Source organism: Bombus vancouverensis, chromosome 7 (genome assembly GCF_051014615.1).
Source record: "Bombus vancouverensis nearcticus chromosome 7, iyBomVanc1_principal, whole genome shotgun sequence".
NCBI classification, from domain to species: Eukaryota; Metazoa; Arthropoda; class Insecta; order Hymenoptera; family Apidae; genus Bombus; species Bombus vancouverensis.
The window spans coordinates 18,642,740-18,669,755 of NC_134917.1; the positions used below are offsets into that span (position 1 = coordinate 18,642,740).

At 40.8% G+C, this 27,016-nt stretch overlaps 1 protein-coding gene across 1 annotated transcript in view; it reads left to right on the forward strand.

The window, feature by feature from the left end:
• The first annotated feature begins 4,630 nt into the window (after positions 1 to 4,630).
• The window catches only part of LOC117157835 (neuroligin-1), a 48,781-nt gene continuing 26,395 nt past the window's right edge, over positions 4,631 to 27,016 (forward strand). Inside the window, exon 1 of the mRNA XM_033336122.2 lies at positions 4,631 to 5,442. Coding sequence (XP_033192013.1) covers positions 4,632 to 5,442 — 811 coding nt within the window. The 5' untranslated portion in view covers position 4,631. The remainder of the gene's footprint in view (positions 5,443 to 27,016) is intronic.

Consider the following 27,016-nt stretch of genomic DNA (forward strand, 5'->3'; position numbering starts at 1 on the left):
TTCCGCATTTTCGACGATGATCCGATTCTCCTCCTTCACCGCTGTCCGTTCTCTTCTATTCTGTCTCGCAGTCGTTTGCGAAACAATTTGCAAACTACCACGACGCTGATAAACGAACTTCTCAACCTTTCCTCGTCACCTTCTTCTCTAGCTCGACTATTCATATAGCATCGAGTGTCAATTTTTCCATCTGATCGTACACGATATCTAAATTCGTTTTTAGCTTTCCTCGCGATCTTTTGCTCGAAATTATTCGCAAAAGTTTAATATTTCCAGCCGCGATGGTTACACGCGATAATCGCGGTAATCTCAATTTCTAACTCCAATAACTACTATCGTCGACTTCCAAGCATCGTAATTACTCCTAAAACATAGAATCGAATCGAGTCGGGGCTTACGGTTCGTAGAGACAAGGCGTCGACGTCTCGATCGGAAAGTTTGCAGGTCCATCATTCCGGGTCTCTCTGTAATTCCTCGAGAATCGATTGCGCTAGCTTGGCAGTTCGAACGGACAGAGACTGGCTCCGACGTATTATTAATCGTCTCGCTTGTCCCCTGCAATTAGTGCGAGCTAGGAATTTAATTTCAACTGCGAACAACTCTCCACGGTTTCCCGTGTTCCACCGTCTCGATAATGGACCGGGTTATCGATATCTCGGTCAGTGGTGACAGCCGAGCGAAGATAAGGACGAATCGCGTCGAATTCGACGCGTAATCCGCCGATACTTTGATCCTCTTTTCAAGTTTTAAAGTATAGTCTACAGTCGCAACGATAGAACGTCTGCGATAGGCGAAGCAACGAGTACTTGACACGCAATTCGATTTGACCGTGGAATTTCGCACGTCCGAGGAGTTTCGGATAAACGCATTCGTCTCGCTGGATAGAATATAAAGTACAAAGGAAACGGTGCGTCGTTTAACGTCGTAGCGTATAAATTTTCGACGAGGGCGGTAACTTAAATGCTTCTTAAACTTTATGTACCCCGGAGACACAGCGTCGAGTATTAGCGGTATAAATCTTTATGACAGTGGACGTACGTAATTTTCACGATTCTGCTGCTCGTTCCAACTCTTTGTGTGCTCTTTACGAACACGGTTTATTGTTTCTTCTCGTTCTCGTTCTCGTTCTCGTTCTCGTGCAAACGATACGTCCTTCTTTGCTGTTGAAATTTTACGATTCTTTCGTGGTTCTCCTAAGTCGATACATTTATTTCGTTCGAACGCTCTTAACTTTCATTCCTTATTTTTTAATCAAAGCCAATTCCAATTCTTTAATTTACGTTTTATATCGCGATAGCGAATAAAAGTGAAACCTTCGATGTTAGTCAATTACTTTAGCGATGCAACTATTAGAAAGGAATCTAATACGTATCGTAGTGCACAAATTACACGCATTAACGGGGTTTTTACCAGATTTGCTTCGAAATTTTCATACGATTTTTTAGAAGCTACAATTTCTTTAAGCTGTGGCTTTTCTACCATCGCCAACTCTGGCGTTACGACGTGTAAAACCACTACTAGTACGCTACGACAAACGGACAGAAGACGAAAACATGCCAGCGTTATAGTTTTATCTTGCTACTTGATTCTACGTCACCTGCTTTCTGTCTGTACCTGTACGTTGTAAAATCTTCTAACATTTTACTTCGACGTAGATCCTTCTTTATTTCGACGTATCGTGACATTTAAATTCCGAATTACAAGCCTCTATATAATCTGGCGAACAGAGAGTTTCGAAAAATGTTCGTACGTTTTCTTTGATCTGGCTAGTCCGCGCCTTACCTGTCCTTTCTGAGCGCCCGATATTTCTCGCAAAGATTTACGCAAAATACGACTAATCTATGATAGATACGAGTAGGTACATAGAATCTGTTTCAAACTTTCAATCTATGACGAAGCAACAGGGATATGATTTTCGAATCTTTATTATATTTTTCTACCAATTCTCAATTCCATTGACCTTCCTTTTAGTATTTTTTGCAATACGATACAAGCTGAAAATCGTGTACATCCAACTATTCTTTTTTGCAAATTTCTTTAGACATTACGCTATTTTATGATCGACGTTCGTTTCGATTAAACGTGGTAATATCTTAATCGTATTTCAAGAATTTTTCAAACCTCAAAGCTCAGATATCAAACAACTCGACAAACAACAAGACAAAGCATTTTTCAGTGACGAAATAGTTCCACGCGTTTATCGTTATCATCCACCAAATTTAATCATTAATCCGTAACATATCTGTTTTTAATGTGTGTTATAAGCTGTAACGGGTATACGGGATAAAATCAGCGCGTATTGCTACAATTTTATCAAGTACGGCTGTATCATTTGATAAATATCAATTTCGTAACTAAGGTGCATCCTATCCGAAAAAGAAACAAACTTTCGCATACTTGGCAGCGATCGTACGCGTGCTTTCGTGCGATTCACGAATGGCTGACTTGTTAATGAATTCAAGGTCGGATTCGATCAACAATTAAATATTTGACGTTAAATCCCTTGGTAATCCACTTACTAGATCAAGTTCCGCAGCTTCGTCAAATTTAATACATCGCTTGAAATATATTTGCGTACGTACATATACATATCGTGATCGGCTTCGATTCCCTATGGAGAAGCGAGGTTGTCGATGTCAATTTACTTATTAGACAGAGAGATAGAGGAGAGAGCAGAGGAGGAGGGGGAGCGGGCACAAGTTACACTGGACGAAGCAAAGGATCGTGTTTAAAGCAGGCGTACAACTTGGAAATTGGAAATTCTCGCATTGCCGCAGAACCGGTATTATTGGGTTTTCGTGTCATTTGCGGCAACTCGAAACCGGCCGTGTTACAAATTGAGTTGTCCGATGTAATTCCCGGCAGACTGAAAAAGCCCGTTGAACGTCTACAGAAACGCGAAACAAAAGCAACCCTGTTGGTTTTCGGTACCAGATTGTAACGTTATTATTCCATTAGTTTCTGACGAAGTCGCACTTCGTTTCTATGCGATGCAATTTCAGTTCGAGACTAATTTATTTAGGCGTCTTTGCGTTTCCGTCGTGGATTTTGCAATTTCTCCTTGATGTAGGTACTTTAAACTCGTCGTATTGAAGTTGGTACAGCGTTTCGCGAAGATTCCAAAAGATAGAAATCCTTCAACGAATCGTTACATTTTTGTATTTTGCGTATTTGATAATCTCGGTGGATCCACTTTTTCTCTTCTGACGGGATTCTCTTCTTTCTCACGTATATCGCATTGTAAATTTATCAGCTTTCATACGAATTATAACATATGAAAATTATTAAAAAGAAAAATATTTTTTTTAAAGAAATATCTCGACGTGGATTTGTGACCGCACTTTGATAATGTCGCGCATTCGGGTGGAAGATATCTCTTCGTTCGTGGTAATTGGACACAATGTACGCGTAATATCTCGCGTTTGATATATTTCGTATAGTCCGTCCTACGAAATAGCGTCCAGGCATTTCGCACCGCTTCTACTACGAAGATACAAAATACGAACAAGGAACTTTGTACGAGCGTATTAACCACAAATACTTGCTTCTTTGACCTCGTAGATTTTAAGTAAATTTGACTTATTCGACCATAAGACGTAAAGATATTCTTCTCGTCTCGAGAATTCCCTTACGATTCGACGTTACGATCTTTCGATTAAAACGATTATCGTAGAATACAGCCGTCCTTGTTATTTTTGTTACAGAAAATCACGGTTCAACCGTCTACGCGAAAAGAAGCCACCGAAGAAACTACCAGCGTACGAATAAAATCAAGGAATTGATTAATAGAGTTACGATATACCGTAGTAAACAAGTCGAGACAAGTGTACATACTTCGAGAACTGCCAAATCGTCCCCGTAAAGTCTTCGAAGCTTTTGCTCGTTGAAGCTGTACAAGGAACAGTCGGTAATAGTCGACAGGGGTGGCCATAGGTATAGTCGTACCCTAGCCGCCGATGCTTTCCTCAAAATCGTTCAACGACGTCGACTCGAGCTCGTCGCTCATTGCACGAACGACGACGACGAGCGTGACAGTACCGAGAACCGACGACTTCCGGGCATCGCGGAAGTTCGTTGCCGGCCACGCACGTCCCCGAGGATGGAATTGAGAGCCTTGCAGCCGATAAGCGCGCTAGCACCGATCATTTTCGAGTACACGGCGAATCGTTGGACAATCGAGACGAAACAACAGAGGGTGAATAGTGGGTTATACTGGGAGTTGGGTGTGGATAAAGAAGGTGGAAAGACCGAGAGCAGATACAGCAGGGAGGAGAAATCTTGGAGATCGAAGGTAAAAGAAGACGGAAGCAGCAAGGAAGACGCGCGAGAGGGCTTTCTCGACGCGAAAGAAGAAGTCGCTAGATCGGGAACAGTGATAAACGAAAGTCCGAGGAAGCAAGAAAGTCGTAGAGAGGATAGGGCGATAGAAGACACAGAGGGGAGGAAAGATACGAGAGAGGGAGAAGAGAAGAAGAAGGAAAATAAAGATATAGAGCGAGAGGGAAGGGAAGAAGAAGAAGAAGAAGAAGAAGAAGAAGAAGAAGAAGAAGAAGAAGAAGAGGGACGTCCCCTGGCAGGAGGGCCCCACAGATGCGGGGCCCGGAGGGGCCAGTCCGCGGCGGCGTGACGCGATGCGGACGTCCTCCTCCTCGTCTCCGAGGAAGAGGAAGAGGAAATACCTCTCGCCTCTCGATCCTATCGAAAAGCTGCCTCCCTTGGACAATAGTTTCGGCCTGTCGTTTATCTTCCACGATGTTTACGACGAGCGTGTCGACACTGTCTTCCACTGTGCTCCGGTGTACCAGCGGTGCCTTTGGCCGGAAGCTGTTGCCGAGAAGCGTCGGCCGTCTACCGAGCTCGCAATTCGTTCATCGGTTGATCAAATTTTCGGCAACGAGCCGGGATCGTGGCATTTTTGCAACGACGATGGCGACTCGAGGAAAAACGGTATCGTCGGGAAAGGAGGGGAGTGGAGGGAAGGATTTGTACAGACTCGTTGCGAGAATAGAGCAGACAGATCGAAAAAGTGTTTGGCAACGATCGTCGTGTTCCTCGGACTGTTGTGCGGACATTGGTGCTCCGGTGGAGCGGAGGCACTTGCTGGTAGCCAGAAATACAGCACGAGAACGGTCAGGACCAGGTACGGCACGTTGCGCGGCGTCGAGGACAGATCATCCACGTCTGTCGAGACTTATTACGGCGTGCCATACGCCACGCCGCCAATTGGAGCGTTGCGATACATGCCACCGGTTACGCCGACACCGTGGCGCGGCATCAAGCTGGCGGATACCATGCCACCCGCGTGTCCTCAGAAGCCACCGGAACCGGACTCGAGTCTGCCGCGGTCCAAACGGGCTTACCTCGAGAGGCTAGCACCGTTGCTGGCCAACCAGAGCGAAGACTGCCTATACTTAAACCTCTATGTGCCCAAATCTCCTCACGGTGAGTGCAACTCGTTACCCGTTTCTTACACGTTTCTCGCGCCGGCCAGTCTTTCTCGGAATTGGTATCGACCGATTTTAGTTGGAAAAGAAAGACCGTGATTAGGTACAAAGCGATTCGTGATTCGCCAACGGATGATAAGCAAAAAATAGGCATTTTCAACAAGTTTCTTCCTCTTTCTCTTTCTCTTCCTCTTCCTCTTCCTCTCCTTCTTCTTCTTCCGCTTCTGCTCTCTCTCTCTCTCTCTCTCTCTCTCGCTCTCTCTCTCTACTTAATGCTATAATTTAGCAGTCTGCAAAGTATCACGGAAGTAATCGTTGCGTGAACGACCCTTGTTCGATTAACATCGTAATTTTAAGGGTTGAAATCTCGCTTGAATAAGAGAATTCACCTCGTTATCAGCTCTGAACTTGAACGTTGAACGAACCGCACATACTACAGGTGAATAATTTTACACGATAGCCAAAGTGGCTGTTTGCACGCGAAACGTCGAGTGAAATTTTATAGCTAATACATTCGTCCTTACAAATGTGCGGTTATGGTCACGTCTAGTTTTATCGCTCACGCTTCTGGATGGTCATTTATCGTTTAACGACTGTAATCGTGAGTTCGTAACACGGTTACGTAACATCGAACGTGATAAGACACAGTCTCGTTCGTATTTTGTCGTTGAATCCGGAAAATAATTTCAATGCAGACAAATGACAAATACCCGATTTTGCAGTTTCGTTGTTGGCGTTCTATTTTATCGTATCGACGAATCGCTAAGACCAAGATCGTACGCCGATCAACGTAGAAATTGAAAAGAAATGGAAGACGATGATTTTACGAATATCTATTTTGAAATTACTCTCGAAACTTACGATCAATCGTGACATTTTTCACGAAGAAATTTAAGAAAATCGTATTAAGGAAAGATCGTCACGTCGTGACGTGACATCGTCTTATAGAAATACTTCTACTTGGAATTTTCGATCGACAGATCGTAAAGTGAATTTCGTTTTTTCTTATCGTATCCATCGTGCTTCGGCTAGTACAGTCGAGATTATTTTGAACAACGGATCGGAGTTAATCGGATCGCGTTCTTTTCGGCATATCGATGATAATAATACGGATGCGGTAAGCAAATGTGTACGAGTCACCGAATCTTTGTGCACGGTCGACGAAATGTGCACCGCGGTCCATCGAACCAGGATCGAGTGCTTTTCGGCAACGGATCATCGCGTCACTCGTAGATCGATGATTCCGTTCTTTCCTCCGATTTCTCTATGCCCGGGTAATATCTAAAACGAAAGAGGAGTTGTACGTGCTTTCACGATTTATCGGACAATCTATCGTAGTAACGTGAAAATTTCTCCTCGTTTCTGCTTCGTTCGACGATACTTCTCGTAAAAGCGTATTTTCCGTCCTATCGAAGTAGCAGGATACGTTACAGGGAATTTGTCGCTTTGATCGTTCGTGTTAATCCGAGGACGCTTCGATAGACGGCAAACAAATAATAACACTTTAATACAAACAACGATTACAAATCTTTTCGAGCTGCGAGATATACGACGTTGTTGATGCAAGAAATGGTAAAGAAAAAAATAATCCGTAACAATACACAGCATAGTACGCTATTCCTAGCGTTGTAAACGTTTCTTGCGTACGAATTTTGCGTTTAGTTAATAATTCTGTTTAGTTAATAATCGCACCAAGTTTTCAATCGACTTATCGCTTTACGTTATATTTCACTCTGCAGTATTTTACGCTATAGGTACTGGCCAATTTATAGCGATGCGCTAACGCTATAACGGTCGTGATCCATATGAGATCACCTTTATTGTTACATTCTATAACGGTGTAATAGATAGGCAAGGATTAAACTTGCGAACACTGGCTTCTGCCTGTGTTCGCAAGTGACTAATAACTCTTTTATGATGGTAGATTAATATCGTAGCTGCTATATTACGTAGGTATGACTACACGATCACGTACTCTTAATTACTCGTCCCTTGTCTCGGTTAATTCTTGTTAACGCGTAAAGAATAATTTCTGCGCAACGAAGGTAGAATGAAAATTCGGTTTTATATCTTTTCGACATTTGGTTTGCTCAATTATACAGCTAAGGTATCGCGTTTACTTCGTTGTAGGAAATTTCCTGTAATTTAACGTAGTTACACAGATTCGAAATTACTGTCCGCGCGATTAAAGTTTTATTGCGTTATCGGACTTTACAGCGTTGGAAACGTAGATAAAAATATTTGCGAGTCGATGATATCGATCGACAGAAAGTTTTTGCATGTCATTATACAACGGATCACCCATCACTGGATAGGTACAATAAGCACTTTTTGAGTATCTATGCGTTATCGACTCAAAAATTCATGTTTTTTGTTTGTATTTATCGTATCGTATTTAGGTTTATCGGTAATAGGGAGAGGAGAAGACGGTGATTTGATCGAAGACAGGGGACACGTACGCAGATAAAACGTTAAAGAAAAAACGAGTGGATCGTCGAATATCGGGAGTGCGTTTTGTAAGAAGGTCTCGATATCCGTGGTGTTCCCTTTTCTCTTCTCGTTTCATCCTCGTTTCTTCCTTCTTTTCGTTTTGATTTGCTCGGATTTCGGGAAGAAGCGGATTAAACCGAAGTCGTATGCTGGAAAAAGAGCGGCAGAGGACGGGGGGAAGAAAGCGAAAGAAAGCGAAAGAAAGCGGAAGAAAGCGGAAGAAAGGAGAGGAGCGTCTATACAACAGAATGTCATCGATCGGTCTCTCGCGTCGTGACGCTTTTCCGATTGCGAGCTCAGCGACGAGACGACGCGAAAATCTAGACTCTAGACTACCGTATCCGTCGGCCGTTAGCTTGCAAGCTGGTCCTTAAGCGTCTTAAGGATAGCCGCTTCTACCCTCGAGGTAGGCATTTCTCTCTTATACGTATGAAATTGTTTCGACTTTGTCTTTGATCGAACGTTACCATGCGTTGGTCGTCGTGTTTCCTGTAATGTCAGTTTTAACCATGCCTTAACGAATATTCGCTTATTTTTCTAAATATTTGCGAGACGAGATTTCTGATAGATTATTTACGTTTCGTATATCTCCTGTGACGCTAGATCGTCGAGTACCGTTCCTATCCGCACCTATTACCGACAATCTTCTCGCGATGGAAAGACTAGGTATTTATAATTTTCTTTTTCATTCCAATTATCGACGACATTCATTTACCCAACGATAGCATGGAAAAATGCAATAAGGGAGATTGGCGTTAAAAGTATCGAATATAGACGTATAAGGCGTAATTTGGTCGAAGAAAGGAAAAGAGCACATCTTTAACAGATTCGTACGTTACAAAGTATTTTACCGCAGGAAATATTTTATTTCGTTCGAAACGTATTCCTTCTGCGGCGATACAAGGATTTCCACGGCTAACAAGAACGCGCCGAACGGCCGTTCTCGTCGCTGCCTTTTGCATATTGAAACGTCGTGACATAACGCTTTTCTTCCATCCTTAATTTGAACCGTGGAAACAAAGAGTAACAGCAGAGTGTTAAATTTGGCGACTACGGTGCAACGTTGTAACTTGTTTTTGTGCAAAAAAGCAGTCACAACCGCCGCATAACGAACCGATGCATTATCGCGCAACAAAACCCAACTGTCCGGCTCACGAGCCACGAACAAACGGTGCTTTGACGTCGAGTATTATAACTCGGCTTCTAACGATCCAACTGACACGAAACTTTGACATAACGTTAGCGAAGGCTGTACTTCTAGATGGTAAAAGTTTCGTACAGATGTACCGATATTTCTTCTACTATTATTCTGTATTACATTCGTATTACACGAAACGTATGTACGATTTTTCTGAACCTTTCACCTATTGTCGCGTTACGTGTCTCTCAAACTTACACTTTGCGATGCAAAGCGGGCAAATATTTCTACGTTTTGATCTATGTCGTTTTAAGAACTCAAGTCGAAGCAATATCTGCTATTGCGAAAATAATTTTCTATCTCCAAAAATACCGAATACGCGGAATGCAATATAGCCGCGGTAAGAGTATAAAACATCTTTGAGACGCCGATGACGTTTGCGCGAGTGTGGCCCTGCGGCCAACGAAAAAACAAAAGACGGTGTTCGATCGATAATAACGATAATTGTTATTGTTATTTAAAAATTTTCTCTGCTCGTTCCTTTCTCGTGAAATCCCGATCGTTCCTACGTGTATTCGAATACCACACACCGAATAATAACAGCGTTGCGTAATTTTTCAGCCATTGTTTCGATTTTTTTCCAACAGAGAAACATAACTGTAACGTATTACGAACAGGAGTATTTTTATCATCGTCGGAGAGGAGAAAGTCGTTGGACACGATAGACGGGAGCAACTCGCTCCGAGTTAACGTCGTGTCTGATATTAATAGCTGGTGCGGTGTTAATGAAGACAGAAGCGCGTGGGTGTGTGTGATTAGGTTCGTTTCGTAAGTACGGAAGATAGGCAGATAAGCGTGGCAAGTTCGTAAGATTGATTTCGTTTCTGAAATTTTCATGCTCCCTAGGAGATCTATTAATCTTGCTCGTCAGCGTACAACGTGTACGGTTCACCATTGAATAAGACTTACTACCGGCATCGTATCCCATTCGTGTATACGGTACATGATATAAAGGATGAATTCAATGCTACGAAGATCGATCTCTACTTTGTCTTCGATGCAGCGAACAGCGTGCTTGTTTTAGTTACGTAAAACCATGTTATCGAGCAAAGAGGCTTTCGAACGAAGGAACAATGAAATACGTTTCCGATATTTTTAACGGACCCAAAAGTACGTCATCTTCTGAACGCCATTCACATTCGATAAAGCGCGAATAATCGAGAGCTTTTTCTTTTAGGCAACCCAGATCCGAGCCAGACCTAATCTAAGCTCATTTCCGATTAACGTAAAATTAGACTTCGGTTAGGCGAGGTTAGATTTTTCTCGGGGCGGAGTACCAGCGATCTTAGAATGAAATAGAAAAAGGAAAAAAGCAGAAGTCGTGCCTGATCATTGCAGTACCATACTACTTGAGGTCTCTGTCACGAATGCTAAGAGTCGAATCGAAATAAATTCTTTCGCGGTATTTTTACGATAATTTCATCAACCGTAATACACGCGTAGGAATAATAGAAAAATGGTTGTTTACATGGCACATGCTATATTCGTAATTTAGTCAGCACGATGATGCGAGTAACAGGATACGCGAGGTTTCAACGCATCTTCCTCACGCGACAAACTTCGCCATGATTTAGTTTCAATCCTGTCGAAAACGGGGACATGCGTATAAATCTGTATTTTATTAGTATTCGAAAATCGAAACAGCAGATCGTTCGCGCGAGATGAAATTGGCCACGATCCAATATTCGATTCTTCCTGAACGGTAAAAAGAAGCAAGGGCGCAAGAACGAAAATAATGCATATTTCATGGCTTTTCGAAAATCGAAATAACATATTACCGGCGACCATAGAAGTAAGAATCAAGGCGATGAAGCTCGATAGAGAAAATTTATTTGTATAACGCGCGAGTGGTTAAATTCACCGTGTCATTTGCAGCGATCCGGATGATTTAACGTTTTACAACATATGGATTTTCAATGCGACGACAAAATATATAACTTTGCTATTTAATATCCCGTTTTTGTATTTTCCACGCTGGGATTAATAATTCCAACGTATTCGACGATTTTGTATTATTTAACGTTTCGATTGAATTTCTAAACTATTCGATATATTTCGTTAGAAAGTTGATTCACTTTAAAAGTGGAGATTTTGTATCGGAACAAATTAAGAGTATAGTTCAACTTTCGTTTTAAGAACCATTGATAGAAACTACGCTTTCTAAATTATCGATACCCAAGCCAAGGCATTATGTATAAGGTATCTTATATTTCCAATATTATATAGCATCTATAATTAACGGTATTTTTAGACATTTTGTCGAGCGAAGAAGCAATCGGTGCATCAAGCGAAACTCGAAAACATCGTACCAGACTAAAGGGACGTTAAACGTTGCACCAAAGGAAAACATTCGCGGAACACGGACGCGTACAACGATTTTCCGTTACATATAACACGTTGCAATTAAGGATAACGATGGCGTGTTTCTCTTTTTCTTTGCTTTCTGTCGTTGCTCTTTCGTTTCTCTATCGGACGGGCAGGTTTTCTGCAAAAAATATTCATCGGCAGAGATTTTAACGTTTAAACACATCAAATAAATTGAATGAAACGAGAGAAAGCGATATTCTCTGGTTGGATGAAGTCTCGAGTCCGACTAGTCGATGCTCGATTAGTCTCTCTTCTTGAAATAATCACCGCTAACACCGAATCGCGATACAATTTGTTTATGCTTTATGCTTTAGGTGCATACCAAAGCATACCGAGATAGGCAAATTAATTCGATATAACGTTAAGAACTGTCCAACAGCCAGCGAAAGCGTTAGCCGCGTCGCAACGAAAATAGAAGAGCGCAACAAAATTTCTGGCAAAAGCGTATCGACAAATTCTAAACACAGATAGAATGGAATAACAAAAACCAAGAGATTATTCGAATTGCTTGATAAAGAATAGCTTATAAAACGAGCATCAAGCAGCCGCAAATTTTCACGATCGACAGGATTGTCTCCCCGAACGAACGAGCTTAACCACCCTTAGAATGCCCGCGTCATCGGCATAAACAAGAATCTCCGCCGGTCGGAATTCGCTTACGCAAAGTAGATAAGCGTAGAGTACGCTTTATCCAAGGAGATTCTGCTTCGCGGAGCGAAGCGAAACTTTTTTCCACGTGATATTCCAGCCTCGTCGTCTTAGGTGCGCATGGGTGCACGTCGCGTTTCGAAACGGCCGCCGTTGTTGCAAGCTTCGGGTCGTCTGCACGTAAGAAGCTTAGCTTAGCTTCACGATATGGCCGCGGGAAAACCAGTCAGCCATACAGAAACGAGCAAAATAAGAGAAAGAGAGAGAGAGAGAGAGAGAGAGAGAGAGAGAGAGAAGGGCGAGGGGGCGAGTTAGGAGGAGGGTAGGATTCCGGACTACGCTTCCACCACCAGCGTAGTTTCCTTCTCTCGTTTTGCTAACATTCGAGCGAGCCAGACGGGAGTATTTAAATGAGATTCCCCGGGCGAAACGTATTTGACTTAACGCCCAGGAAATCCTTTTTCTTGCCCGACCGAAGCGTAACGCTCTTGTAAATGAGTTTACGGGAGCGATTTAATGACGACAATTAACGTGGTTGGCCGGGACCACACCCGGAATCCGCTGCTTTTTTCCTCCGCTATATCGTAATTACGTTGTAATCACGAGAAGCAATCGAGGTTTCGGTTCTGAACGCAGCTTAAACGTCTGGCGCTTCTTCTATCGGAAACAGATGCTCGTTTATCGAGGTTCATTGGTTGTCCGGCGTAATTCGATAATATTGGAATAAGAATTTAGATAAGTATTAATTTAATTTATTTTTTGCTTTCAATTCGCGAATTGGGTTATTCTTCGATAGAAAACTCCCGATATTTCTTTGCTCGCGACACGAATTTCCTACTGAATATCGTTCGAAGGTTACTCATCCTCGACAATTTTTTTTTAAATAAAAATCGAGCATTGGTCAAACAATGTGTACTTGGTTGAATATAATAAAACTTTAATTACTTCTGAAATATAGATAATGTAGAACGTATGTTTGAAAGATGAATTTTTTATTATAAACGTTGGAACTGTGTTTCGTGCGAATATTTAATCGTATCGGTTTAACCGTCAGAGTGAATCCGATCGGTGGAATAATTTTGCCCCCTTTAGTTCGGTAAGACCAGCTTGGTTCCCTTGGTCTGTCCAGGATCAATATTAATTGATTAGTGTCAGAAACGTTAACTTCCAATTAACAGGTTCCTCGATATCGCCACTACCCGTTCACGTTCCTTTGCTATGCCTTTGAAGGAGAAACGATACTCGAATCTGAGGTATTTCTTCGGGTCGAAATTTCAGCAACGAATACCTTTGCAAGATATTTCTAAACTACTCTTCGTAAATGCGTCCAGCCGAACTTATAACGCGTCTACGAATACCCAGCGCAAAAGAAACTAACAATCCTAAAGAGTATAATACTTATTTATTAGCTCCGATGTTTTAAAATTTCAACTTGTAAATAGCTTTTCCTTGCAATCGTATTATAAGCCTTGTCAACGAGAACTTCACTTTCGTCGCTTCGATTTCTTCGTGTTGTTGCACGGCAAACATTGATACGCGTAGATTAAAAAATTGCTAAATTAATGCTAATAAAGACCCGTGGAAACATTTAGTCCAGTATGGTGTTTCCGTAGGATAAAATATTTAAGAAAGAGTTAACAGATACAGCATATGAATCGAAATCGTTTCAATATCCATTAAAATAATGTATTTCCAATGGTTATTTGTTGATACTGGAATTGATTATTCGATCGGTGGTGGCGATCGATTTGTATTTCTTACAGATGAACGATTTTTCAGTCGAATTTGCGAGAAGTTGTAAAGTTTACGAGTTTGACCGAAAAGCGATACTTGCATGGGCGGGACTAGTTAATTTTTAAAAGATCATGAACCTGAATCGACCGAGTTTCCTATCGTACCGTCTTTTAAAGGCGATACTGTATGCGTTTGCTGCGGCTCCAAGGGAACAATTCGTGTTACGTAATCTTTTCCACTGCGCGAGAGAACATACGTGGGAAGATTTTCAAGCCAGGCAAAACCAAGCTTGTATCTACCCGTCGATTATTATTTTCGTCTCTTTCACCGCTTAAAAAACTGAAACCGATGACACTCAGCTCCAAAGCACACGTTCATTTCGCACATTCAGGCATATTATACGTTAAATATACACGCCGTGGGTGCAAATTCAAGGTACAAGGGAAGAGGAGAGATTCTATGGCTCGAAATAAAACGAAAATCAAGAATAACAAAATTACAGCGAAAGCTCTGTGTTGGTGGAAATCAAGCTTGAAAACTTGTCGCGTATATAACAAATTCTCGGTCAGATAAGAGCGGACAATTGGCAGCAAGGTACTCTACGTGTGAAAATAAGTGGAAAACGCAGAATCAAATTTTTGCGCTTGAAATCTCGTTCTCGAGCAAGCTGGATTTAAATGCGTTTACTTAAGAATTAACCCGATACGGTATACTCGACAAATTTTCAAACTCAATTCTCTTGGAAACGAGTTTTCAAGTTTGATTCTCGCCAGAATGAAATTTCCAACGCAATTTTATTATTCTTGATTTTCGTTTTACTCTCAGCCATGGAATTATGATCATTGAAATTGAAAAATTTGAATTCTTTCGACGCTTTTATAAATGTTTACACCTAGAGGATATTTTAGTATACGAACGGTAATAAATATTTAAAAGACTATAAACAAAAATGAAGAAAATTTCATTATTTTCTGGGTTATTGTGTGTACGAACAGTAATCAGTCAACTACGATATCTTAATGTTCGAAACAAATTGTCTCAACAACGACATATAAATCATATAAAAAAAAAAAAAATCTTCGAGATTGAGAAACTTCTATGAGCGAAAGTAGTTCAAGTATTCGCCAATTAGATAACGATTCGCAGAAACCGCGGTAACGAGTTGAAAAGCACGCGTGCAAGGGCGTTAATCGACACGGTCGAACACATTATCGCTAATGTCGGGGATTATGTAATTTTCCGTGTACCAGTTACAACCGCTTTAGCGAATCAGATATTCAATATTTCACGAAAATCACTGTCGCACGCTATACGTTACGCTTCAGTTTTCGGCGCGATTCCGGATACGTATACGATATACACACATATACACGTACATATATACAAAAAGCTACATCGCTGTATCGTTCGATATAGCTGAGAAATACGATCGGATAACACTTTGTTAGTTTCTTCCGTTTCTTTTAAGCAGTTTTTCATGTCGCCGGATAACGTACTTATCGTTCCATTATCCCGTCCCATAATTATCAGTCGTATTATTACATCGTTCGTTCTTGATCTCTAATCGCGATAATCCTAACAGACTTAAAATCAGTAATATAATTTTTATCTGGTCGATGTCGTCGCACAGTGGTTCGACGAAAAATTAAAAAGTCTCGCTATTCCATTTTGCATCATTTTCGGAATATCGGAATATGTGCAAAAACTGTTAGCTAATCAGCTTTTTACAAAAAGCGATCTGCTATCTCTATTTCTTTAAAGCGCCAATCTTCACTTCGTTATTCGTGAAACAATTCCGTATTTCGTGAAAACACAATTATACCGTGTTAATATCCCAAAATTGCAACCATTGCAAAACAACGATGTTTATCAAACGTTACCGTTGGTTGTCTACGTTAGGAGAAAGTAGCTTGTGTTTCTAAAATTTTGTTAGCGGATAAGAGTGGAATTCTATTGGCGGTTCACCGCCAAATATTTCATCGTTTACGAAACACACGATTGTTCGCGTTCTGTGAAACGGAAAAGCGAGACGGAAGTAAGGAAGGGTTGGTGGGCTTTGAGCGGCTTGGTAATCTCGAAGGGCAGCCGCTGATGCGTTCTAATTGAACGTCCTAATTAAATCATCCTCGTGGATTGGGCTCACGAACCGTGTTTCACGGAATTAGGCAAAGAGAATTTCGACGCGTAAGTCCAAGCGACGGTATCGAAGCGTCGTTAATTATCGGCCTTTTCGTATTTTCTTAGCGATCGTGGATATTGAAAATTCGCAATCGAACATCAGGCTAGTTAAAAGGATATTGGATGTTTGCAAAGTTTAGCTTCTTAAAGCGAAACGAGCGAATGAAACGCGACAAAAGTATATTTTCGTTCAAATCGAATACAACCGAAAAAATACCATAACGTACCAAATTAAAAAGATGTCGACAATGATACGGTATCTTTTTGCAGCGTCCACCGTCGCGAATCTGGACTGTGAAAAAAGAAAAATGTCGATAGAGGTTGTTGCATCGTTCGCTATGCACTGAATATTTTTATAGCCCTATTTTCCGTTCGCTGCATCGTGTAACGACCATGTAAATTCGTAAATTCCGACCCGTTTGCTCGAATGGCCACTTTAAAACGATGCACTGAAACTATAACAGTCTATCACGAGTATCTTTATACGTGTAATACATCATACTTGATACAGCTATCCGTAACCTCTCCATTCTTCTACCGCCATCGTCTTCTCGTCGTTTAAGTACACCCCATTCCTCTCTGTACGAGTTGCTGGAAACACGAGGACGAGAACGAGGAAATAACAGAGACGTGGCGTAAATTGATCGGATAAAAGTGTTAATATTAATAAATAATCAGACCATTAGTGGAAGATGTTCCGGATCGAGATTGTTACGGTTCGCGTTTCTTCGTCGAAAAAGCAAGTCTTGGCCAAGTGGCTGAATTCTTGAAACGTCTATAATAACACACTGATAGATATACGTACACGTTTTAATACACTTTTGCGAGTATTTTTGTCAAGCTAACCTACTCGAAAGTTTCCTAGCCAAATTCAGTTTCACGCTTCCTAACGAAAGTACCAATCACGTTTCCTACACTCTTTGATATCGATAAACTTATATTTTCTGCAATCATATATTTCACGCGTCACAAGTATCGCGTCTCGCGTTAAACTAAATATCGAAAAATATCAATGTTACACAGATAACTAAAACCTTATATTTCGACTGAAGTCTATCGATATCCAACAGTTATTGAGATTTTGACCGAACACTAATAATAAATAAAGTGTTAATACCTTTTAGCAATTATGTCGTTATAATTGTACAAAGTATACGATCGTATACTTTGAGAATGTAATTAAATTATGGAAAAGCGTAGACATAACGACGAGTTGAGAATAATTACGTCGACTGATTAATTTTTACGTCTCTTACTTTTTTTTTTATGCTATAATCGTGTACCGAAACGTAAGAATTTCTTTCCGTTCTGTCTATTATTGTCTTGAATTTCCAAACTACATTCGTCACGCTCGGTGATAATAATCGTCGAATCAACCTCGTAACAAATTAACTACAGGTACTGTTTCCATCGATGTTTCGTAACGACGAATTCAAAGTACCGTAAAAGGCAGCAGCTGTTACAACTACTGCGAAGATCGAATTTGACTTAGTGCCCCTGGATCCTTCGGGTGTCATTTAGCACGAAGAAGCGCGCACTAGTTTCAGTTTCCAAGTTACCGGTAAAGTTTCGGCCACTGGAGGATTAAATTTTCACGCTGTCTGGATTATTATGCCTTCGCAGAGCGACGTTGCGCGTCCCACGAATACGAATATTTGTTGTTGGAAAATGTAATTGGTGCAATTGCTGCAGAAGTGCTTGGGAAGCTCAAAGCGAAGCTGTTTGCGATCAAAAGGAGCGATTCGTCTTTTGCGCTGACTAACGTGTAGTCGCTCAGGAATAAATCGCTTTTCGATACTTCCTATTTTTAAAATATATGATATACGACATACTCTTTTTGTATCACGATATAAAAATTATAATATGATGTTCTTTCTGGTTCGTCCAAGATCGTTGATCGTCGCGCAAAACTTACGTTCGTTGTATGAATAACGGACCTATGTCGATTAGATATATGTTACCCTTTTCGGCGAGTGCTACAAGCCTCTAAACTATCGGACTCGTTTTTCTTAACATCTTGCACATTTGTCAAAGATAACGATAGAGAAGATTATACAGAATGTAATTCGTACGTATACGGAGAGTTAATTCAAACTTTAAAATGGAACGAACATCGTACATTGTAGTAACTGAAAAGATTCAGTCGTAATAAAACTGATGGGAGACGAAGATATTTTGAAAAGTAAAAGATCGAAAGAAATAAAACTCGATATACTTGATAATTAAAATTACGATTTAAGAGAAAGCCTCATTTTGTAGCGGAATGGGTTAATTGGTAGAAAAGTCGAATAACGAAACAGCACTCGTTATTCATTTAATAACGGCATTTGAGATCGACGAACGTCGACAAATTTAATTAAAAAATTCTACCGTAGACTCGCGGCAGCGAATTTTCTCGGATGAATATCGATTCCGCATGAAAGAACAAATTTTTCATGGAACAAGCGATAAAGATATTCCACGAATCTTGATAACCTTTTTCTATCGAACTAGTTCTACCGAAATATATACACGTATATACAAGTTTCCTTATACGTACAATATTTTCGTATTATTTTTACGCAACAAAATTTGTAGCAAGGTGGCAGAGGAAATACCCTTGAAAATGACGAAAATATATTTTCCGCAACTAGATTTGCAGGTAAATGGTCGACTTTAGAAAAGTCAGGTCAATTTCACCGCGAATTCAATCGTATAGCGAAAAACGGAGAACAAAGTGAATTACGGAAACGTTTTGTTCGAATGCTTGTTACGAACATTCGTTGGTGTTATTTCGTCGCAACGTGTAACGACGCGACGCGCCGCGCCGAGCTGTGTCGTCTCGTTTTAACGTTGAAGGACCACCCGTCGGCAGCGGGATGTTTTAAAGCGTTTCAGCTGGTCGCGAGGAATGGACAGCGCATTTTGCGGACCGGGCGTCTGGTTAAAGGGCCGAGTTATCGCGGCGAGCTGGCTGAAAACGAGTAATTAAAAGTGATAACGCTTTGTGCAGGCCGTTCTCGAAACATAACGTTCTTTTTACTACGAGGGATTAACCCTGGGGAGACGCGAGCGTTAAAGCGGACCACTGCTGAAAGCTGAGCGGTAGGGTTTACGCGTTTAACGTGACGTGGGAAAAAGTGGGGATGTCTGAAATTTGGTAAATTAAGGGAGTCGTCGTTGTGACGTTGAATGTCTGCATTAGCGAGACTGAGACAAACGAGTGGGGGGAAAAACGTGGTAAGAACGACCCGATCCATAGTCAGGATTACGAAAATTTAGAATGTAATCGTAGTAATAACGATCGTGTGATTTACACGTTGAATCGTTTGAAATGTAAGAATGCACGAGATTCCATCAATTTTTCAATTCGATCGAATCTTTGTATTAGGTTACATTTTTTTTTTTTTTTTTAACGATCCGATGATAATAGCGCCATTACTCGAGTACGTTGCAGAGAACGCAATTACTACGTGCGATATATTACAGAAAATAGGTAAAATTCGATGAACAGGTATATAAATGATTGATTAACGAATTAGCTAGTTGCTAAAAAAAAAGACTGCAAACCAAAGGATTAAAGGTGATTTTTCCGTTATGAAAAGATATCTAAAAGCCAAGTAGAACGTAAAGAGAGATATATGTAAAATCTAAAGAGTAGAACGTGCCCTCTGCATAGGGTATCTAGCTGGGTTGCCTAATTTTACCTTCCGCAAATACGCGTATCAAATTCGCCAGTGTAAAATTCTCGTTTCGCGAACTTTAGCGCTTAACCACTCGCGCTGTTCGACTATATTTCCTCTCTCTCTCTCTCTCTCCCCCCCCTCTCCTCTGTTCTATACTCTCACTGTTACACACTGTGCTGCGTGTAATCTCTCCGCGACAATGCATGCATATCCTCTTGCGCACGGGAATATCGTTCCGTGACATCAAAGGGAACGAAGAAGAAGAAAAAAGAATGAAAGCGGATGAGAGGTCGTCGGGCTTATCCGAAAAACCGGTGAAAATTGCTGCCCTCCTCTCTCCATTTGTAACGGCAGAATTGAACGTCACCGAGCAAGAATGCCGGGGGTCACGGACTTGAAAAAGGGACGCTAAACAGAGTGATAAGAAGAGAAACAGGAAGAGAAGAAACGCAGAAGGCACTGTTGGTTCAACGACTTTCGCGTTGCTTCTTCAATTCCGTAGTGCATTGCAGATGATTATTCGATTAACGAGAAAGAACCTGCAAGCACCGCGGGAGTGAGGTAGCCTCGCGTCTGATCGACGTTTATTTCGAAGGTCAACGACGGACGAATCACACGGAAGATGACGAAGAAAAGGAGAGGATCGAAGGAAGCGGAAGAATCGATTGGTAACAGCTTAGGAGTAGTACTTGTCTTTCGAGAAGAATTCGGCACTGACTTTGCGCAAGATGTTAGAGAGAAACGAATCTCTTTATATCGTACGCGTGTAAGGGATAGTATGTAACTGAAATGTAACTGTAACAAGTTCGACGAAAAGTCCAGGCGAATACCGCGTGGTTCGTACATTCGATGTCTTCCTATCGTTTATATTTTGCGAAATGTCAGTACGTTGACGTGGTTTTTAGAGAAATTTTATCGATTACACGCTATAAACTTCTTGCGTGTGATCGTTTGGAAAACTGATACGATAAACAGAAGATAATGTCCGCGTTTTAGTCTTTACCGTGTGTAGCGATGTTTCTACGCGCATTACAATTGTAAATACTTGAAAAAGATGCGAATACTATGTGAAATGTTGCGACACTGATCATCGGTAAATAATAATCGCAGGTTTAAACCAAAAAGGAAGCAAAATTTTTGTCCACAAAGCAATTTGTTATTTCCATTGGTTGGAAAACGTCACATTTCCTCGAGATTCATTCGCTTCTGAAAGGACGCAGTCGGATAAAATCGAGCGGACGTGCATGGAAGAGGTCAGAAGTCGGGAGAATTAATTCTTCTTGGGAAGCTCTTTGCTTCTCCCATCCCCCGTTCTCCGCTCTTCTTCCTTCTTTTTTGCTTTCTATTCCCTTTTCCTGACTGGATTTCTTTTTTTACAATACCGTGAAAGGTAATGAAGCGAGCCCAAGGTGATCTACGTTTCCCCCCGAATCGTCTCTCCTTTGGGATATTTTTAAATTCTAGCTGCACCTCCACTTCTGGTAACGACTTCAAGATCTCTCGTTAAGATCTCAAGACGGTTGGAAATTCCCCGACCGCGAGTTTCGTTCGGTCGATGGATGCTAATCGTACGTTCGACTTTTCTACGTTCTGGATTTCGCGTCGCGAAGTTTCCAACAAATTCAATGCAAATACCGTTTAATTAGAACTTTTGTATAACATAAATAAATATATCGCTATATACTTACTTTATCAAGACTCAAGAAAAAAAGATCTACGATTTATTGTAATCCGATTTATAGATAAAAAGATTCAAGGATACGAATGCAACGAACTTGTATGTCGAATACATACACTTTATTAAGTACCAAAAATACTTATTACTAGTTGCACTTTTAAATTATATTTAAATTATATTTCGCTAACGTAATATACGACAGATGCATTGATACGAACGCGCGGTCAGGATCGCAGCTAATTAACTCATATTACTTGCCATATAATTAACCAGTTATACGGTTAATTGCTTTGTTGCACAGCGATACAATTAGTAATTATAATATATAAAATAATACCGATTGGCCGGGTCTCACTGCGAGGAGGTGCTGCGAGTGGAGACCCACCCTATCCGCGACCCATCCACCCTCCTTTTGCGCGAAAAGATCTAAAATTTATTCATCGTCGAATAAATACTCCTTTTGGTGTACCTTTGCGCAATGTTCAAAACAAACGGTAAAATGAGCTTTAATAAAAAGAAAAAAAAAACCGACGCGAAAACTAGAAACCTGATTAGGGTACGTGGAAACCTGAAATCTAAAAATTAAATTAAATTTTAATCTAATCGTAATTCTATATGGGCCATTGTTTTATATATATGTATGTAGATTAAAATTTTTAACTAATTGATCGTGATTAAAAATTATAACGATTAATTACATTCAAGAGTTGAACAAAAAGAACAAGAGAATAAGATAAAATATGTGACGTATAGAATTAACTACTACATAATATATACATTGTACAATGTCATGCTTTTACTACCATGCCATACTTCTTACTACTGTGTCAACCTATTTGCTACCTACACCTTACCTACTTGCTTGAATTACAATCTCAAGGTAGCCAACCTAACCATAAATCGCACCTACGTAAAAATCTAAATATCTGTCCACTCTATCTACGTAATAATCTAAATGTGACAAAAGGAAAGGTAAGGGATATTGTATGGAGTATGAGTCCCCGACGTTCGATGCCTCAAAAGACCTTGAAACAAATTCAATCTGCGAAAGGTTAGTGAAATTCTATAAAATATGTATAATTACCTTCTGTAAATACCTGAAATATAAATGTATATATTCGAATGAAATTTCTGTAAATCGATAAATCTGAAACAGACTCATTTATTGGATTGGTACTTAAAAAAAAAAAGAAGAAGAAAGACAGGCATCTCTGAAACGAGAACATTTTATACATGAAAAATAAAGTACTAATTGGCGATTACGTTAAATTACTCTTGATTAAATTTGAGCAAAAATAGAGAATCATTTGTATCTTTTTGATCGAAACTAGGAAGATTGAAAGCAAGAATTTTAAGTAAATGAATTTTAAGTAATCGAATTTAAACTGAATTAAAACTTGAAAATTTCATTTGAAATAACTAAGGTAAGAGAAAACTCGATTATCATAAAATCACTTGCTTTGTCTCCATAACAGTATCTGTTGTTATTTCCTGCAACAACCGAACCGAAAGATATGCGCATAAATTATTTTTTGCAGAATTTTTGTTACAAACGCGGCGATGATCGCGAATCAACTTTTTCTACATTACCGTTAAAAGGTGGAAAACATCGCGGTCGAAAAGATTTTAAAACATAGTTCAAGCCTTCGTAGCAACATTAATCGAAATCGAACACAATTTCATACATGTATATATATATATATGTCGGAGCGCACATTAGAATTAGGGTTAGGGGCGTGAAACGAATCTTCGTTTGGGTTACACGTTGTCGTTGTGCAATAGAGGAGACATCGGCTAGTGCAAATACGATTATTATAGAGCCGGACAAGTAACCGTGGTAGTTAGGCACTCGAGAAACTAATGACAATGATCCTAGGTTCAATAACGAATCCGCGGTCGACGGGATGATAGATGAACGTACTCACAAAATCTAAGTCGGATGCGTGATATTCACTGGTCGTAAAGGGTTACTCCTCTCATCATTGAGATCGCGAACGAGAATGCCTTTCCTGTCCCGATGATGCCACAGAGGAAAACTATAATGGGGTGTGTCTAAGGACACGAGATCATCGGATTCGTCGAGAAAAGCCTTCGTTCAGAAAGTAAGGGAAATTGGCGTTGCTGCTAATTGGTCAATCTCCATATCGGTGGTTAGAAAAGGATGTTAGCCGCCCTCGAGGGAAAGTTGCTAGTGGGAGACGCCACTAGTTGAAAAATATGTCTCCCCTATCTTCCCGTAGTTGGGACAAAGACTGTTTGTCTGTTTGAAGGACTTTAGTTAACTAAACCTTAAGATTTATAACGGGCTCTCGGGCTAGCCGAACATGTCCTGCGGAGGCGCATCGACATCTGGCAATCATCTTACTCGAAGAATAGGGTCTGCACGTGGCGAGCCACGGGACAGAAACCGTTGGAATGTTTATTGTCTCGTGTCGCCCCGAATATTTCTTTTAAGGAGAGCTATAGAATTACTCCATACCTTGTTAGGCAAAACGTTCATCCCGTGACCGCGGCTACGTTCGGAGACTGACTGTCGCCTCGAGCCCAAGCTCATTATCACGACTCTCGAACAATTACAATCGGGTTGAATAACTACAATTGTTCAATTACAGCTATAGTAGACTCCAGGTTACAATGTTGCGGGATTATCCAAAATTCCAAAGGCTCCGCTGTTCTTTCATCTCCGACATATATATATATATATGTCGGAGATGTAAGGACACCGGAACCTTCGGATAGCCCCGCAACATTGCAATCTAAAGTCTACTATAACTGTAACTAAACTATTGTAGTTATTCAATCCGATTGTAATTGTTCGAGATTAGTGACGGTGAGCTTTGGCTCGAGGCGACAGTCTGTCGCCCAACGTAGCCGCGGTCAAGGGACGAACGTTTTGCCCAACAAACATATGGAATAATTCTATAGCTCTCCTTAAAAGAAATATTCGTGGCAACACGTGACAGTAAACATTCCAACGGTTTCTGTCCCGTAGCTCGCCACACGCTGACCCTATTCTTCGAGTAAGATGATTACCAGATGTCGATGCGTCTCCGCAGTACATGTTCGGCTAGCCCGAGGGCCCGTAATAAATCTTACGCTTTAGTTAACTAAAGTCCTTCAAACGGACATACAGTCTTTGTCCCAACTACGGGAAGATAGGGGAGACATATTTTTCAACGAACGACGTCTCCCACTAGCAACTTTCCCTCGAGGGCGGCTAGCATCCTTTTCTAACCACCGATATGGAGATTGACCAATTGGCAGCAACGTCAATTTCCCTTACTTCCTAAACGAGGGCTTTCCTCGACGAGTCCGATGATCTTGTGTCCTTAGACACACCCCAGTATAGTTTTCCTCTGTGGAATCATCGGGACGGGACGGGCATTCTTGGACGCGCTCCCGTCGACTAAAGAGTAACGTCTTTACGCTCAGCAATTATCGTATACGAGTCAGACTTAGATTCAGCGAGAACGCCTATCTGTCATCCCGTTGACCGCGGATTCGTCATTGAACCTGAGATCACTGTCACTAGTGTCGCGGACATCTCACCGCCGTGATAGATTGTCAAACCTGTGTTATTCATACCTGTGTCAATAAATCGTATCTTCGCTACACCGCAACGATGGCTACCTTCAATGAAGACTCCTCAAACACCGACAACCCTAACCCCACTGCTTCTCCGACATATATATATATATATATATATATATATATATTACATTCGTAATAAAGCTCTGTACATTCGCAATTATGGTAACGTTAGCGCTAACAAAGGAATATATCTCGTACAGCGGTATTTCCAGTAATAAACGTAGTAATAAGGGGCGCTGAAAAAAAGAACGAAGCAGTAGCCAGAAGGGCTGCTAAAATTCGATCGTCTTCCACTCTATATAAACGCGTTTAACAAACCGTGAGCGGAACTGAATATTTTTCTTGTTTCGCAACGTTAATTGATAATATTTATGAAACAGAAAAATCTCAAAATCAAACGCGGAGAGTGCTTCGGTATATCTGCAATATCAATTAATTTATCATCTACGAAAATACTACAGAAACGTGCGCTAAATGTATAAAAATAATTAAATAGAAACACAATCAAACTCAAGTTTTATTACGAAAGCTTACGATGGAAGCTACCGGTAACAGTATCGTTTAAAATAAATAAGAAAAGGGTATTAATTAAACGATAGTAATGGCAGTAATGACAGTAACGATAGTAACGAAGAACCGACGCCACCAATAGATCAGAATACGTTACAAACCTGACGCAACGCGATCCACGTTGTCGGTACGAAAGGAGACGACTGAATGACTCCTTGTATCTTAGTTTCGCTGAGCAACTTCCAAAGTGGTGGGGACAGGGGCGGGGAGCGCACAGGCCGGTGGTACAAACAGGTACACAGATCAACGATCTACACAAAAAAAAATGTATACATCTAAAATGTAAACAAAGCACGTATACACGCAATATCTACACAGTCCTACACGGTAAAATAATTCGACACTGTATTTGTCTAACTCGAAACGAAAGAAAATAAAGCTACCGAGCCTGTATACGCAATTTCGTGTCTTGCGAAAGGAACGAGGCACGACTCGTTGTGCTAAACTGTTTTTAAACGTTCTATTTTCGCGACACGAAACTTTTGAAAATATCGAAAACTTATAAACTCCGAGATGCCTGATACCGATCGTTAGTTTCTCACGTTTTAATTAATGGGAGCATATTGTCGTAAATAAATTGCGACAAACGAGTGTATATTAGAATATTAAGTTTCGTTGATTCGTTGAGTATCCTTACGCTATAGAAATCTCCAAAGTTAGAAAGCTGGAAAAAGTGTTGAAAAGCAACGTTTAACATCCACGCAGCATCGATTCAGATAACATAACGCATCTGGTAAAATTTCGATTCGCAAACACAGTGGAGGGTAATGCGCGATCAGATGTCCCGAACCGCGATAAGGGTAGATTAGGCGGTGCAGATGTCAGAGGTAATGCAAAATATCGGATCACCCGTAAATTTATCCAAGATACGATCTCTGGTTTATCGGATAGAGGATACGTTGATAGTGGCTCGGTTTAGTCACCTATCTGTCCGGTCTGGCACGATAGCGCAGTGTCATGTCGGATTTTGCAACAGGTGGACGTCTCGTCTTGTTCGCCATCGCTTATAGTGCTACGGTAGGAGCGTCGTGGCTCGTTCATGGACAATTATGTGATTTCATGAATCGCGAACGTGCTGATTCGTCCTCAGGGAGTGGAGTGAGCGTAACTTGGACCGTGGAGTAACGATATAATACAAAGTTCTCCAGCCTATTCCCTCTGCCGTTTACCAACGTAAATGGTAATCGGCCTTCATAAAAAATTGATCTTTCTGGCAAACCTGCTCCTTATCCATATGGCAGCGTTATCCACGTTTTCACGTTTAGATCGTTGTACAGAAAAAAATCAATACGCCTCGAACGTATCGGGGAAGATCCGTTTTATTGTATCTAAATACCATCGAGATACTGCGCGGACGAGCTTTTATTTTCAAATTTGAAAACAGCCACAGGATTTTCAATAATAATGATTGCCTTCTTCATGGTAAAGTGCGATATATCTGTAGTAAAAATGT